The 16,126-nt window shown below is 42.7% G+C and overlaps 1 protein-coding gene across 2 annotated transcripts; it reads left to right on the top strand.

Annotated features, from left to right (window-relative positions):
- The first annotated feature begins 1,042 nt into the window (after positions 1-1,042).
- RBM22 (RNA binding motif protein 22) lies at positions 1,043-11,425 on the top strand. Of its 2 annotated transcripts, XM_003934029.4 has the most exons (11): positions 1,043-1,220; positions 1,658-1,711; positions 2,827-2,856; positions 3,490-3,622; positions 5,333-5,433; positions 5,519-5,691; positions 6,517-6,717; positions 7,979-8,143; positions 8,906-8,994; positions 9,187-9,318; positions 10,341-11,425. In XM_003934029.4, the coding sequence occupies exons 1-11, from the start codon at positions 1,167-1,169 to the stop codon at positions 10,469-10,471; spliced, it is 1,263 nt and encodes a 420-aa protein (XP_003934078.2). In that variant the 5' UTR covers positions 1,043-1,166; the 3' UTR covers positions 10,472-11,425. The 2 variants fall into 2 exon arrangements, with proteins under 2 accessions (XP_003934078.2, XP_074235259.1); XM_074379158.1 differs by lacking the exon at positions 1,658-1,711.
- Positions 11,426-16,126: the final 4,701 nt, after the last annotated feature.

The following is a 16,126-nucleotide window of genomic DNA, read 5'->3' on the forward strand; positions in this document are numbered from 1 at the left end:
ACAAATTAGCGATTGCCACGGTTTGAGTATGGGAATAAGTGGATTAACTATAGAAACAAGGGAACGTTGGGGATGATAGGCAATTCCATATTTGACTGTAATGAATGTATATAAAAATTCAAAACTGTGTAACTAAAAAGGATAAAACTTTACCGTATGTAAATTATAATTTAAATCAACCTGATTTTTTTAAATGAGGTGATATAAGTAAATGTGTTAGTTTAATGACACGTTAAGTATGAGAGTGGTACCAGAATGCCTTGAAACTCGTAAAATAGTGGCGGAGTGGTTATGAGTTATTCCAGAAATCAAATAATGCATATGTTGTTGATTCATAAGACCCTTGTCATTTCAGAAAAGGGAAATAAAACAGTACTAACATCCTTGAATTTGTGGCTTCACCACTTTCTAGCTTAGGAGCTAAATCGGGAGATACCAGCTTAATCTGTCTAAACCTTTCCTTTTCTATAAAAGAACGATCATCATACTTGCCTACAGGGTCGAGTTACCAGAAAAAATAGGACGATCGGTTAAATGATGTAGATTTCAGATCAACCAAGAATCCTGCTTTAGTGTAAGTATGTACCAAATATAATTAAAAAACGATTCGCAGTTAATCTGAAATTCGTGTGTGCGTGTGTATGAGAGAGAGAGTGAGAGAGAGAGAGAGAGAGAGAGAGAGAGAGAGAGAGAGATGGCAGCCCTACAGGCAGGTTATGAGAATAAATGAGACCCTGGAATCGCAGCCCTGCAGAGAGGTTATGAGAATTGAGCGTGAGAGATCTGAGACGCTGGAACAAGACGGTCGCGCATAATAAGAGCTCAGCGGTAGCGAACGCTGTTTTAACCCCAGACTCTCATTCATTATGTCTTCCTTTATTCTTTCGCCCAGTTTTTAAATAAATCAACTGTACGTGTGGCCCTTCGTTCCAGGCAGGCACAAACTCGAAGGAAGCATCCAGGAGCAATACACCAGAACTCCAATTGATCAAACCTGGAAACGCCCAGAGCTGGTGACGTCACCACGCAAAGGCCCCGCCCCGGAAGAGGCTCTAGACGCGTAAATTAGACGCCGACCGGCCTGGCGCCAGCCTCAGGGCTTGACGGGATTGTGGCGGTCCTCTTTCCCAACTCAGAAGCTACTGCTGCCTCCGGACGCTCTCAAGATGGCGACCTCTCTGGGTTCCAACACCTACAACAGGCAGAACTGGGAAGATGCGGTGAGTGTGCCTGCCGGAGGAAGACAGAAGGAGGCGACGAAGCCGCGCATCTTGCGAGCTGGCAGGACAGGGCCTGCGGCGCGGTGGAAGGAATCCCGGGGAGGAGCCAGCGCGGCGGCCTGGCTCGACCGGAGCAGGAGGCCTCAGGGCGATCCTTCTGCGGGCTTGGAGGGAGGGGGCTTAGCCAGGGTCCCGGGAGCAGCGCCCTTTCCATCCCTGCCCCCTCCAGCGTATTCGAGCCGGTTTTCTTTTCTCCCGCCGCCTGCCGGAAGTGCAGACAGCGCCCCCTCCCGCGATCGGGCTGTGATGGACTTTGGGTTCCTGCCGTGCCTTGTTGTTCCCCACCCTCGGTTCCCGCCCCCTCGCTGCCCCAAGTGTCACCGAGGTGTCAGGGTCTTCGGAGGGTGGTCCTCAACCAGATTTCCCATTTTCACCAGGACTTCCCCATTCTGTGCCAGACATGTCTTGGAGAAAACCCATATATCCGAATGGTGAGTGATCGCGTGTGAAACGAGTTATTCGTGTCCTCTCAGTGTTGTGGCACTTGCACACTGTGAAGTATTTCTCTTAGACAAGCAGAAAAAAATGATGCCCTTTTACTGACCCAAGTGCTGGACGACTTGCAAAGAACTGTCATGTTTATTCTCTTAAGAATCCTGTGACACTCCTGTAATGTAGGGTAGTAATAACTAATATTTGTTGAGCATTTACCTGGGAAATAGGTCTGTTGACCAGAAGCAGAGAGAGTTTTTGTCTTTTCATACAATAGTAAGGAATGGAGCTAGGATTGAAATTCAGATATTCTGGCGCTAGTAAGAGAACCAGGACTAGAAACTAGGTGTCCTGACTCCTGGTCAAATGCCTTTTGGCCAGCGTACTTTATCTCTTTAAACTAAGGATCCCCGCCTCCCCCTTAAAAAGAAGGGTAAAATTAGCAGTAGTTAGCAATAATTAGGTTAGGGCCATATTATTGTGATTAGATGTTTGAATGGTTCAAGATGTTTGAATAGTTCTGTTTGAACAGAACATTTGATATATTCCGGGCATTGGCACAGGGGAGGTCTACAGTAGGTATCTTCTGACTAAACTTTGTAAAGTGGGTGGGCCATAGCTATCTCCTCTCTGATTTAGGGTTTGTGGAAACGATATTAGTTCTTGGGAGTGAACTTGGGAGCCAGAAATGAACCTAAGAGTTGTGGCTGTGGAAAGACGCTCACTTGCCTGGTATTAGATGCATATACTCCTTTTTTTTTTTTTTTCCCCTGTAGAGATGGCATCTCGCTATGTTACCCAGACTGGAACTCCTGGGCTCAAGCGATCTTCCACATTGGCCTCTCAAAGTGTTGGGATTACAGGCATAAGCCACTACACACAGTCCACATCCATATAATCTTGAGATGTTATAACTCACAATATGTTGTTATAGTATGTACCCTACCCTCTCCCTGAAAAGGTTGGGTTTTGGATTTTGTTGTTGTTGTTTTTTCTCTCTCTAGGATGCCAGGGATTTCCAGACATATTTCTTGGGTTATGTTTAAGGAAAGAATAGACACCTGGCTTTTTTCTTTCTGTAACTCTAGTTCTTTTCTATTTTTTTCTATTATAGACCAAAGAAAAGTACGGGAAGGAATGCAAAGTAAGTATGTCTATTAAAGAGTAATGATTTCAGTATCGTTTTTCTTTTCTCTACCAAATTAGCCTTCAGCTTACTAAGTTTTGAGGTCTTCCAGTAAAAATCAGTACTATACAACTTTTTATGTATTACTGATATATTCATTGGCTGGCAACTATTTATGTGAGAGGGAAGAAAATGAACCCTCTAATGTAGAGATTCTTAGTCATGGTGTCAGAGAATGGCCATTGAAGAAATTTGTATACCAGGTGGTATATGACTGTGCACACAAGCATTTTAGCAGAGGAGGACGATCATCCATGTCAGAAGAGTCTCAGAAAATCATATGACACTCTCTCATGAGATCTGATGGGTAAAAGAAAAAAAAAATAAGAAAACTATATGACACTCCCCACTCCCCTTAAAAAAGATTGGAAGAACTTTGACCTTTTGGTTAATTCATTTCTGTACTCTGAATTTGTGGCGAAGAAGGATGCTGAAAATTATATTGAAACATCAAGTCAACTAGATGATTGCTAAGGTCTCTTCTGAACCCTACATTCAGGGATCCTTTTTTGAAAGCCCCATTGTTATCAGACTTCCAGATTGCCCAGATCAGGACCATTAACATTCTATGACTCTTGCTTTGTGTTTCAGATCTGTGCCAGGCCGTTCACAGTGTTTCGCTGGTGCCCTGGAGTCCGTATGCGTTTCAAGAAGACTGAAGTGTGCCAGACCTGCAGTAAATTGAAGAATGTCTGTCAGACCTGCCTCTTAGACCTAGAGTATGGTATGCTTGACCTGTCCAATAGATCTGAAAGTGTGCAGGTGCCTAAAACTGTAAGCCAGTCTTTTGTCTCCCACTTTGCACCCTATCTCTGGTTCTGATTTTACTTTGGAACGTCTGTTGAGGTCTGCTTTTCCCAGGAAGAGAACCATAATGAGGCCACTCTAGAGTCCTGAGCAATAGTAAGAACTTAAGGAAAAGTTGGGAATTAATCAAAACTGGCCTAAACTTTGATCTCTATAGCCCAAGTGAGGTAAACGGCATTGATCCTATGGTAATTTATTTGCCTTGGGCTTCTTTCTTGATCCAGAGCTTTTTTTACCACCATCCCAACCAGAAGCTCACAGGGTAATTGTGCTTTATTGTATTTTTTGAGTTGGGGTCTCACTCTGTCACCCAGGCTGGAGTACAGTGGTGTGATCACAACTCACTGCAACATTGAACTTCTGGGCTCAAGGGATCCTCTTGCACACCACCACACCCAGCGCACGTGTGTGTGTCTGTGTGTGTGTGTGTGTGTGTGTGTATGTCACCATTTTGCCCAGGCTGGTCTTGAACTCCTGGCCTCAAGCAATCCTCCCACTCTGGCCTCCCAGAGCCACCACAGCCAGCCTAATAGTGCTTTAGACTTTTGTCTCAATTGTGTTGTTAGAACTGTTACATTGCTACGTTTCAGAGTAACTGCCTTTGGGGCGTAATTTTTTTTTAACTGTAGGTGACTGTTTTTCAGAAAAATAATTTTCCAGCAAGAGTTTCTATAATTAAAGGAAAGGGAAAAATATATGCGTTTATGTATGTTAAGTTCATTAGAGTTGCTCTTCTTAGTCAGAGTCCTAGCCATATTTTATGTAATATTATTTATATGTTTGTTAAGGAGGCGTCTGGTCCTGGAATACAGTGACCCTTATATTACTGTGACTCTGCAGAGGATCTGTAGGACCAGCCTAGAAAGAAACCACTTTTACATTTATTTTAAGCAAATCCTATTGTACTAAAAACTAGGTACATTATTAATTTACAGGTTAAATAGGACTATGGGCACAGTTTGTTCATCTAGAAGATTTTCTTTTATAATTTTTTATTTGCCTGTTTTTGAGACAGGGTCTCACCCGGTTTCCCAGATTGGAGTGCAGTGGCATGATCACGGCTCCCAGCAGCCTTACCCTTTCCAAGCTCAGGTGATCTACCTCAGCCTCCTGAGTAGCTGGGACTGCAGGCACACACCACCATACCCAACTAATTTCTGTATTTATTGTAGAAATAGGGTTTCACCATGTTGTCCAGGCTGGTCTTGAACCCCTGGGCTCAGTCTGTCCATTGGCCCCAGCTTTCCAAAGCGCTAGGATTACAGGCATGAGCCACCACACCTAGCCTAAAATTTCTAACCGAGAAGTAAGTCTTCACTGCCATGGTTTAAATGACTTGACTCTCAATATATAGTTGAAATCAAAGTAAGGCCGACTTCTAAAGGGTGTTTATGTTTTGGTTAAGACTGCCAAAACATTTTCCTGACAGCTCAGGAATTTGGACAGTTAGCATGCTGTGTAGCAGTAGTAACCTGATGGAACTAAAGAGTTTGAATAAAAACAGTAAAATTTCTGATACTAAATAGGAAAGAGGAGAATGGAAAGATGATGTATTATTTGTTCATAGTTAATATGGATGTGTTTTAAACTACATCTAAGATATTTTTCCTCCCTTTTTTTGTACCAGGCCTGCCCATCCAGGTTCGTGATGCAGGATTGTCTTTTAAAGACGACATGCCAAAGTCAGATGTCAACAAAGAGTACTACACACAGAATATGGAGAGAGAGGTATGCTGCCACTTTCTGGATAAAAGTTGTAATGAATTGACACAGTCTGTATAATTTATCTTTTGAATTTGTCATCCCCATGTAGATTTCTAACTCTGATGGAACACGGCCAGTTGGCATGCTGGGGAAAGCCACATCTACCAGTGACATGCTGCTCAAACTGGCCCGGACCACACCCTACTACAAAAGGAATCGACCCCACATTTGCTCCTTCTGGGTGAAAGGAGAGTGTAAGAGAGGAGAGGAATGTCCATACAGGCAAGAGCTGAGCCTCATTTTCAGTATTTGCTTTCAGATAATTTCTCATCTAAGAAATGGGAGGTGCTAGCTTAAGTTGTTTCTGCTTTAAAATCTAAAGGTCATACCACTAATGTGGTATATCTTATGTCTTAGAACTATGAAATTTAAAAGAGCTTGATTAAATTGTAGTTTTTACTTAGAATTGTGCCTTGGAAACTAAATTGCTACGCCATGCAATATAGATGTTGACCCTAAACATTTCTAACCGAGAAGTAAGTCTTCACTGCCATGGTTTAAATGACTTGACTCTCAATATATAGTTGAAATCAAAGTAAGGCCAACTTCTAAAGGATATTTATGTTTTGGTTAAGACTGCCAAGCATCTGGATTAGGAGTTCTTAATTTGGGATTGGTTGACCCTGACCCCTAAAAAATAATATAGGTGCTTTTTCTGGGTCTGGGTCCATAGCTTTAATCAGATTCTCAGTGGAATAGAACACCCCAAAAGTGTTAAGAACTATTGACCTAGAGAGGGGTAATCATGTGTCCCTTTTTTGGGGGGCGCAGGAGGGGATGGATCATGTCAAGAGTATGTATTTATAAAAAAAGTTTGGCATCCTAGATGGCCTAATGGCTTTTAGGAGGCTAGGGATTCCTTTTGTGATACAGTAAATCTCTTGGTATTAGGTCTGTTTTGGTAATTATATTTTGGTCGAAACCATAGTTTATAGTTCAAAAGGCACTTCAGAGTATGTATCTAGGACTTTAATCTGTAGCTGTTCTTGGAAGCTACCATTTTTTTCACCTTTATGCATTGTTTTTTTTTTTTTTCTTGAATCATAGACATGAGAAGCCTACAGATCCAGATGACCCCCTTGCTGATCAGAATATTAAAGATCGATACTACGGAATCAATGATCCTGTAGCTGACAAGCTTCTAAAGCGGGCTTCAACAATGCCTCGGCTGGACCCACCAGAGGATAAAACTATCACCACACTATATGTTGGTGGTCTGGGTGATACTATTACTGAGACAGATTTAAGGTTTGTGGGTATAAGTTTAAGAATTAAGAGTTATTTTTGCTTTTAACTGCCCCGGAATAATTTATTTCCAAAATCTGCAAGCATGATCATTCTGTACAAAATACATTTTTCTTCAGTTTCTCTGTTATTAGTATGCTGACTGGAATTTTTGTAAAATTGTCCTTTATGGTGCCACAGTAATAATGTACTTACCTGGCTGGGTACAGTGCCTTATGCCTGTAATCTCAACACTGTGGGAGGATCTCTTGAGCCGAGGAGTTTGAGACCAGCCTGAGCAACATAGTGAGACCCCATCTCTACCAAGAAATTTAAAAAATTAGCCGGGTGTGGTGGCATGTGCCTGTGGTCCCAGCTGTTCGGGAGGCTGAGGCAGGAGGATTGCTTGAGGTTTGAGAGATCGAGGACACAGCGAGCCATGATATCTCCACTTTACTCCAGCCTAAGTGCCAGGATGAGACCCTGTCTCAAAACCAAAACACAAAGAGTGCTTATCCATCCTGGCATATGGTGGTAATGACATGGGATTCTTTTTGACCTAACAGCCAAGTTTTAAAGGATGGCACGCATCCAAGTATGATTAATTATGTAGGGAGGGAGAGCTTTGTGATGATAAAACTCTTATGATTTAAATTGTTGCCTTTTTAAAGAGACTGGCATTTGATAAATGTGTGTTATTTTTGGCTTGTATTATGCTTGGCTAGATGAGACATCTGGGCAGATAGTAATGGAAATTACCTCTTCCAAAGAGATAAAGTGGAGAAGAAACTCCTGTAAGTTTATAACCTGCCCTTGGTAGCCTGTCTCCATTAAACCCTGTCTAAGTGAGCTAGACAACCCCTGGGGGTTGGCAGACTCTCTCTATAAAAGCCTGGATAGTGAATATTGTAGGCATTGTGGGCCACATGCCGTCTCTGTCACATATTCTTGTTTTAAACTTTCTTGGCTCATGGGCCATGAGAGCTGTAGTTTGCCAACCCCTTATCTAGGGTTTAGGGTCTTTAAGGAACCTATTAGAACCCCCTTTCCTCCATGGGAAAAACTTTGAGATGTTTGAGAACCTTTACTCACTTTTCTTTCCTTCTCAATAAGCACCCACAGTAAGACAAGATACTGGGGGGAAGACTTGTGGGTAGTTAGGTAGATAACCTTGGGGCCCACCTGCTTAGTGGTGTGTCAGTGAAAGTTAACAATCCGTTTTCAGTCTCCTGGGAAGATGTTTGTTAACGCCCATTTTCATTTTTCTCTGCCTGTTTCCCTTCAGAAATCATTTCTACCAGTTCGGAGAGATCCGGACGATCACTGTTGTGCAAAGACAGCAGTGTGCTTTCATCCAGTTTGCCACGAGGCAGGCTGCAGAAGTGGCTGCTGAGAAGTCCTTTAATAAGTTGATTGTAAATGGCCGCAGGCTGAATGTGAAATGGGGAAGGTGAGAATTAAACTATTTTTAAATGACATTGTGCTCAGATTTTTAAGAAGCTATTTTATTGCCTGGAGACTAGTAGGCTTTTGGTTCACAGGCTTCAATGAACAGGATCTTTAAAGAGGTCTTTCAAAGATCACTTTCTATCTGATACTTGATTCCTGTGGATGTTGGGAGAACCCTGCTTTGGAAATGTATTCAGGGGTTTGGTGTAATAATCTGCTCCTTTGAAGGTTCATGTTTTTGTGACTATTATTATAGGCCAAGTATAATGCCAGGGCACGAAAGGTGAATTTCAGGGTTTATAAATGAATTAGACCTAGATTCTGCCCTTAGAGGCTGATTATCCAGTGGAGAAGATAAAACAGGGAAGAATAGCTATTTTAAGTTTAAAGTGATGATTGCATAAGAGAGACGCAGGTGAAAGGCCCAGTTCAAAGGGAGAACCTGTCTCCAACTTGGAACCAGGGAAGAGGTGGCTAATAGCAGCATCTCCCTTGGTGGAGAGCTCCCTGTGTGTAAGCACTGGGTTAAACACGTATGTATTGCCTCTTCTAGTCCTTGTAACAGTTCTAGCCGGCTTTGAATCCAGGTCTTTTCTGGTGTTGGTGCTCTTGTTCTCTGTGCACAGTGGCATTTATGGGAAAAGGATGTGTGCTGAGGAGGAGGTGAAGAGTGAAGGCGCTCCATTAGACTGGGGAATGTAAGAAGCAGAGGTGTGAGATAAGGTGGGGCCAAGTGCCAACTGTATGCATGTGTGTTTCCCAGATCCCAAGCAGCCAGAGGAAAAGAAAAAGAGAAAGATGGAACCACAGACTCTGGGATCAAACTGGAACCGGTTCCAGGCTTGCCAGGAGGTGAGTGCAGACTTCCTGCTAACTTCAGAAGCTCTGTCTACCCTGATGTTCCTATTTTGGAAGACGGGATCCAGGTCTGGTTCATGTAGCCACTCTACTCTTCCAGTGGGACCTCTGAGGATGCAAAGGTGGTAGGAACAGTGTTGCACAATTGTTCTCGCCTCTGTGTGTTGACTGTTTTCTCTCCTCCAGCTCTTCCTCCTCCTCCTGCGGCAGAAGAAGAAGCCTCTGCCAACTACTTCAACTTGCCCCCAAGTGGTCCTCCAGCTGTGGTGAACATTGCCCTGCCACCACCCCCTGGTATCGCCCCACCCCCACCACCAGGTAACTTCCACCTTCCTTCTTAGCCCAGAGAAATCCTTTTGAAAGTTCTGTCTCATATGCCTCACCATCGCATTCAACACATCTAAATTCTGTTGAGTGTGCTCTGTAGAAGTCTACAAGTAGAGCTGATCTGTTGGGATTTCTGTTATTTTTTCTCTCCTGGTCTGCCAAGGAGAAGAGGGGCCGGTTTTCTAAAGATCTGAGTATATGTTTCATTAGAGTAAGATTATTAGATTACAAAGATCTATCACCAATTTGTTCCCTTTTCTAAACTAAATGCTAACAGATGCCCTAGAGCGCTATTGCTTAGTGTGGGCTGTGAATGGGTGTCATTTTACAAAGTGTTTATTACCTGTCTGCCACAAGATAGGAGCTTGTGCCAAAATGTACATCAGTGAACCACGTCCTTTATTAAGAAAGTCTTGTTACCAAAAAAAACTGTGAGGTGAACTAAACTGTGCTTGGTTGTATAATTTACATTTTGACTTAAGCTCTTTGTCTTGAGTGGCCAGAAATAGGTAGAGGACTGGCACTTTGTATAGCGCTGCTCTAGACAGTGTCAGGGACAGCGTTAACAGTGGAAGGAAATCACAGGTAGCCAATTCTCCTGTGACAGAGAGCCCATACTCTGAAGAGAATCTAGTTTCTCAACACCCTCCATTCTGGTGTCAACCATTGCGGTTAATGATGACACAGTCTTGCCATCAGCCTGATTTCTTCCTTATCTCTCAAATCCTGACTGAATCCTGTCTGGTAGCATTTGGCATGTTGGACACATAGCAGAGACTCAGATGACACACTAGGAGATACCTTGAGTGCTGTGGAGGTTTTTTTGGACTGCAGGGGAAAGGATTCTAAAACCAAGGAAATAACAGGTGGAAGCAAGTTTTGTGAACTAACATTTGCGTAAGCCCCATGTCAACTCTGATTTATGTGTAGGTGGTTTTAACCTTAGATGGAGAGGTTTGAAAGGTTATCAAGGAAACGCCAAGCCTAACAAATTTGTTCTCTCGTATCTGCAGGTTTTGGCTCACACATGTTCCACCCAATGGGACCACCCCCTCCTTTCATGAGGGCTCCAGGACCAATCCACTATCCTTCTCAGGACCCTCAGCGGATGGGAGCTCATGCTGGAAAACACAGCAGTCCCTAGCACCTTGTCACCACTCTGGGGCTCTGTGGAAGAAAGGGCACTTAAAAATCCCAGTACATCTTGGAATAAATGTATTTTTTCCTTCCCTTGTAATTTCCATGATAGCTGAATGTGCTCAGCTGTGGGCAGTCACAGACTGACAGCCATGCTTTCCGACACATGTTCAGCGGATCAGTGTACCGCAGATAAGCTGCCATTAACACATCTGGTTACTGCTATAACACGACTAATAAAACCTAACGCCTGTTCCCCTTACCCGTGTTGGGGACAAGCAGATGAGTGAATTGGAATGTCCAGTGGAGTTACCACCCCAATTATATGTTCATTTTGTATATTTTTTGGGTGGGGGGAAAAATTGACCTGCGTTAAAAAAACCTTTGACCATTTTTATGTCCATTGGGTGTTTTCCTTTTTATCATCTGAAAAAAAAAGATTACTAGTACTAATCATTGTAGTGGCCTAAGTGTGACACTTCTGTAGTCACACCCTCAGAAAGATGAGTAGAAACCAGCACCAGCACAGTCCAGATTTTTTCTTTCCTTTTCCTCATTTATTCCTAAAGGAATCTGACCATTTTATGTCTCTACGGCCCAAAAAAAGAAAACCAAAAATTCCTTTTTATTCCTGTCAACTGGATGGAAACACAAAATTTCATGGAGCTGTGTACATTGGAGAAACCTGGTGTCTGGCGTGAAGTCCTTGTCAAGAACCTCCTATAAAACATGTACTTTAACAAAATGAAATGAAAAGCATCGGAGTGTTGGAGTGAAAGACTTGTGACCTCCTGCTGGGAATCTGATGGTCCTCAGCATTCACCTTCGTGTGTCTTCAGCGTCTCGTCATCCCTGCTTCTGTTTGGTCTTAGAGTGTTTGGATATAACTGAACTGTAGATGGTAAAGGAAATTTGATGTGTTTTTTGTTTTTAAATAATTAAAACGGGTCAATTTTTCAAATGTCATGAGTTTATTTCTAGATTCCTCTTTATCCTTTGATATCTGAACTTGAGGTCAGTGGTGGTTTAATAGAAATGAGTTATATATTGTGAATTTTTAAAATCCTGCTTTAGACTTTTGATATTTCTATGTTCATTCCTTGATGATTTATTTATCTTATTATTTTTTTTACCTTAGCCTATTCCTGGGTTAGATTCCATGATGATGTAAAAGCCCCAGACCTCTTTAGTACTTCTTCAAAGGCTGATTGTGAGGTTGAAATAAGTTAGCACACAGAAAACACTTAGCACAGATCCTGGTATATGGTGCTTGATAAAGGGTAACTAAGAAGTCACCCAGCTGGGTGCATGTCTATGGTGCCAGCTCCTTAAGAGGCTGATGGAGGATTGCTTGAGGCCAGAAGGTCAAGGCCAGCCTGGGTAACATGGTGAGATCCTGCCTCTAAAAACAAATTTAAAAGGTCACCCTTATTTAAAAGGAAGCATTTATTATCAATCCATGTTTCCTGAAGCCAATTTTTTTTTTTTTTTAGACATTATCTCACTCTGTTGCTAGGTGGGAGTACAGTGGCGTGATGTCATCTCACTGCAACTTCCGCCTCCTGTGTTCAAGCGATTCTCATGCCTCAGCCTCCTGAGTAGCTGGGATTACAGGCGTGAGCCACTGTGCCTGGCCATTTCCTGAAGCCAATTTTGTGCCACTTTTGGATAAAATGTTTACTTCCAAGAAGGACATGCCCCATATGGCACCCTGTTTTAGATCTGCAGAATTTTTGTTTCTCTTTAGAGAACTTAAATTGCCTTTTTTAAGATTTAAAAATCTATACTTAGAAATTTCCATTTTATTGCTAGTAATGTCAAATGTGAAGCAATGTAGGATGCTTCCAAGTATTTTTGCACCCTTTTGGTTATTTTTTGTCTGCTTTTGAGCATGTAAAGGATTTGTAGCCAATTTGTACACGAGATGTGAATCTTATGGATAGCATTTTAATAACTGCTGGATTCAATGATTTATATCTCTACATACATACATATATGCCTATGCAACTGTGTATTCTAACGTTGCTGTCTTGGGGAGGAGGAGATTCTAATTTCGTGCAGTCTGGTTATGGATCTTTAAAACAGTATAAAGTGAGGTGTTGAATAGATACTCAAGTAAATCCGAATTATAAGCAATTAGATCTTGGCAAAAACTCTTGCTTGCCAAATTCCATTGCTTAGGGCACGCAATTGGGGTACACTTGGTGAAAAGCGACTTTTGCCATTCCTAGGCCTGGCCTGTGAAAACCCTCACCCAGTTCTATGTGCTTTTTCTATCTGCTGGCTGAAGGCACAGAATGATCTCTAGAAGACAGCAGAGTTACACAGTGGAGCCTGGGTTCCTCCGTCACCACTTAGAAGACAATATTGCTATTATGAGAAATTTGTGGCCGGGCGCGGTGGCTCATGCCTGCAATCCAAGCACTTTGGAGGCCAAGGCGGGTGGATCACCTGAGGTCGGGAGTTCAAGACCAGCCTGACCAACATGGTGAAACCCCATCTTTAAAAAATAAATAAATAATAAAATAAAATAAATTGTGTTAGGGCATTGAGACTTGGGGATTTATCTGTTACAGCAGCTAGTGTTACTCTAATAAAAATAGAGATGTTGGCTGGGTGCAGTGGCTCACGCCTGTAACCCCAGTACTTTGGGAGGCCAAGGTGGGCGGATCACAAGGTCAGAAGATTGAGAAAATCCTGGCCAACATGATGAAACCCCGTTGCTACTAAAAATACAAAAATTAGCTGGGTGTGATGGCGTGTGCCTGTAATCCCAGCTACTCAGGAGGCTGAGGCAGGAGAATCACTTGAACCTGGGAGGCAGAGGTTGCAGTGAGCTGAGATGGCGCCATTGCTCTCCAGCCTCGTGACAGTGAGACTCCGCAAAAAAAAAAAAAAAAAAAAAAAGTCTTCAAATCTAATAATAAAAAGACACTTGTTTATCTGGTAGGTTTATACTGAGTAGAGATGTTTTCCTTTTTTTAAAAAAATAGGGGTCCCACCACATTGCCCAGGCTGGTCTCAAACTCCTGGGCTCAAGTGATTCTCCCACCCTGGACTTCTCTTTACTGGGATTGCAGGCATGAACCACCGTGTCCAGGCAAGTAATGGTGTTTTAAACAGACTCCAGAGCCAGACTGCTTGAGTTCAAATCCCAACTTTAGCTCCTCCCAGTTGTATAACCTGGAATGTACTTAATCTCTGTCTAATTGTCATAATGCCTCGTCTCTTAATCCTTTTTGCTGCCTGTAATATTTTAAGCTCCTCCCATGGTAAAGGCTCAGAAGGTAAAGGATTATGACAACTGGACTAAGGCAGTGACAGCCCAAGGGGCAAAGAGATGTAACGGATGTTCTGGAAGCCACATCATGGACCATTGTGACCTGAAATAAATGGAGGTGAAAAGAGGGGAGTCTAGGGTAACTCGCAACCTGCCACCTCAGGTCTCTGGCTTGGTCAACTGGGTAGAAGGATGTCTTTTACTGAAATAGAGAATGCTGGAGGAAGAAAGTGAAGTTGGGAAGTAGGGGTAGGAAAATCTGAGTCCCCTGTGGAATCTGGGGAGTTTAAGATACCTGTAAGACAGGCCAATGGAAATTCCCAACCCAAGGGGAATGGAGCTTAAGGGAGATTAAGATTTGGATGGGCAGTGAAGTGGTGGCCGTTGGAGCTCTGGAAGTGGAATGGAATTCTCCAGGGTAGGCAGGTAGAGCAATTTTTAAACTTCAGTGAGTCTTAAGTTCTTGGATGTTTTATATGTTGATGCAGCAAAGATCACCCTTTGAGAAATACTAGTAAAGGATGAGATCACTTCTCTTTTTTGGAGACAGAGTCTCACTCTGTCGCCCAGGCTGGAGTGCAATGGCACGCTCTCAGCTCACCACAACCTCTACCTCCTGGGTTCAAGCAATTCTCATGCCTCAGCCTCCCAAGTAGCTGGGATTACAGGTGTGTGCCACCACGCCCAGCTAATTTTTGTATTTTTAAGTAGAGACAGGGTTTCACCACGTTGGTCAGGCTGGTCTCAAACCCCTGACCTCATGATCCCCCCGCCTCAGCCTCCCAAAGTGCTAGGATTACAGGCGTGAGCCACCGCATCTGGCTGAGATCACTTCTAAGATTAAAAAATATTACCTTTCCCAGAGATTCTGTTGTCTTTTTTTTTCTTTTTTGCCCCTAACATTTTATTGTAAAAATTTTCCAACATACAGAAAAGTTAGAATAATTTTACTGTGAATCATCATATACCCAACAACTGATTCTACAATCGACATTTTGCCATATTGGCTTTATCACATATCTATCCATTTATCTATGCATCCATCAATCTTTTTTTTTTTTTTTTTTTGAGACAGAATCTCACTCTGTCACCCAGACTGGAGTGCAGTGGTGCCATCTTGGCTCACCGCAACCTCTGCCTCCCAGGTTCAAGCGATTCTCCTGCCTCTGCCTCCTGAGTAGCTGGAATTACAGGCATGTGCTACCATACCCAGCTAATTTTTTGTATTTTTTTAGTAGAGATGGGGTTTCACCATATTGACCAGGCTGATCTCCAACCCCTGACCTCAAGTGATCTGCCTACCTCGGCTTCCCAAGGTGCTGGGATTATAGGTGTGAGCCGCCATGCCCAGCCCCAACAGTCTATTTTTATGCACTTCAGAGTAAATTGAGGACATCAGTAAACTTCACCTTTAAACATTTCAGCATTTATATATAGATGCTCCTCAATTTATGGTAGTTACATCCTGATAGGTTGAAAACACCATTAAGTGAAAAATGTACTTAATGCACCTAACCTACTGAGTATCACAGCTTAGCCTATTGGGCAAAACCATCTAACACAAAGACTATTTTATAATAAAGTGTTCAATATCTCATATAATTTATTGACTACTCTCCTGAAAGTGAAAAACAGAATGGTTGTATAATGTTGCTTTCACAACATCATAAAGTTGAAAAATCATAAATTGAGCCTGTAGTCTAACTAATCATGGCCCCCAAAAGTTGGGAACCACATTTAATTAACTAGAGTTCAATTCCTTTTTCCATCTATCCAGATGAAAGAGTTCAATACTGTTTGTGGATTTTTGGGGGGGTTGGGGGACAGAGTCTCACTCTGTTGCCCAGGCTGGAGTGAAGTGGCATGATCTTGGCTCACTGCAACCTCTGCCTCCTGGGTTCAAGAGATCCTCCTGCCTCAGCCTCCCAAGTAGCTGGGATTACAGGCATGCACCACCATGCCCAGCTAATTTTTGTATTTTTAGTAGAGACGGGGTTTCACCACGTTAGTCAGGCTGGTCTCAAACTCCTGACCTTGTGATCCACAAGCCTCGGCCTCCCAAAGTGTTGGGATTACTGGCGTGAGCCACCGCCCAGCCATTTGTGGATTTTTAAGGTGAAAGTTACATAGACTAAAATGCATGAATATGTCATTCAAGAGTTTTGACAAATGTATATATCCATGTGACTCAAACCCCTGTCAAGATTATCACTCCAGGAAATTTCCTCCTGCTCTTCCTAGCCAATACCCACTCCCACCAGTCTCCAGAGGCAGCTACTGTTCTGATTTTTACTACCGTAGACTAGTTTTGCTTGCTTTAGAACTTGATATAAACAGAATCACACAGTATGAACTCTTATATTTGGCTTCCTTCTGGCAGCA

The sequence above is a fragment of the Saimiri boliviensis genome, chromosome 1, assembly GCF_048565385.1.
Source record: "Saimiri boliviensis isolate mSaiBol1 chromosome 1, mSaiBol1.pri, whole genome shotgun sequence".
NCBI lineage: Eukaryota > Metazoa > Chordata > Mammalia > Primates > Cebidae > Saimiri > Saimiri boliviensis.

Coding starts and splice junctions, on each gene's coding strand:
- RBM22 (XM_003934029.4), top strand. CDS start 1,167: ATGGCGACCTCTCTGGGTTCCAACACCTACAACAGGCAGAACTGGGAA. Junction 1,221..1,657: donor GGCAGAACTGGGAAGATGCG/GTGAGTGTGCCT, acceptor CATTTTCACCAG/GACTTCCCCATTCTGTGCCA. Junction 6,718..7,978: donor ATTACTGAGACAGATTTAAG/GTTTGTGGGTAT, acceptor GTTTCCCTTCAG/AAATCATTTCTACCAGTTCG.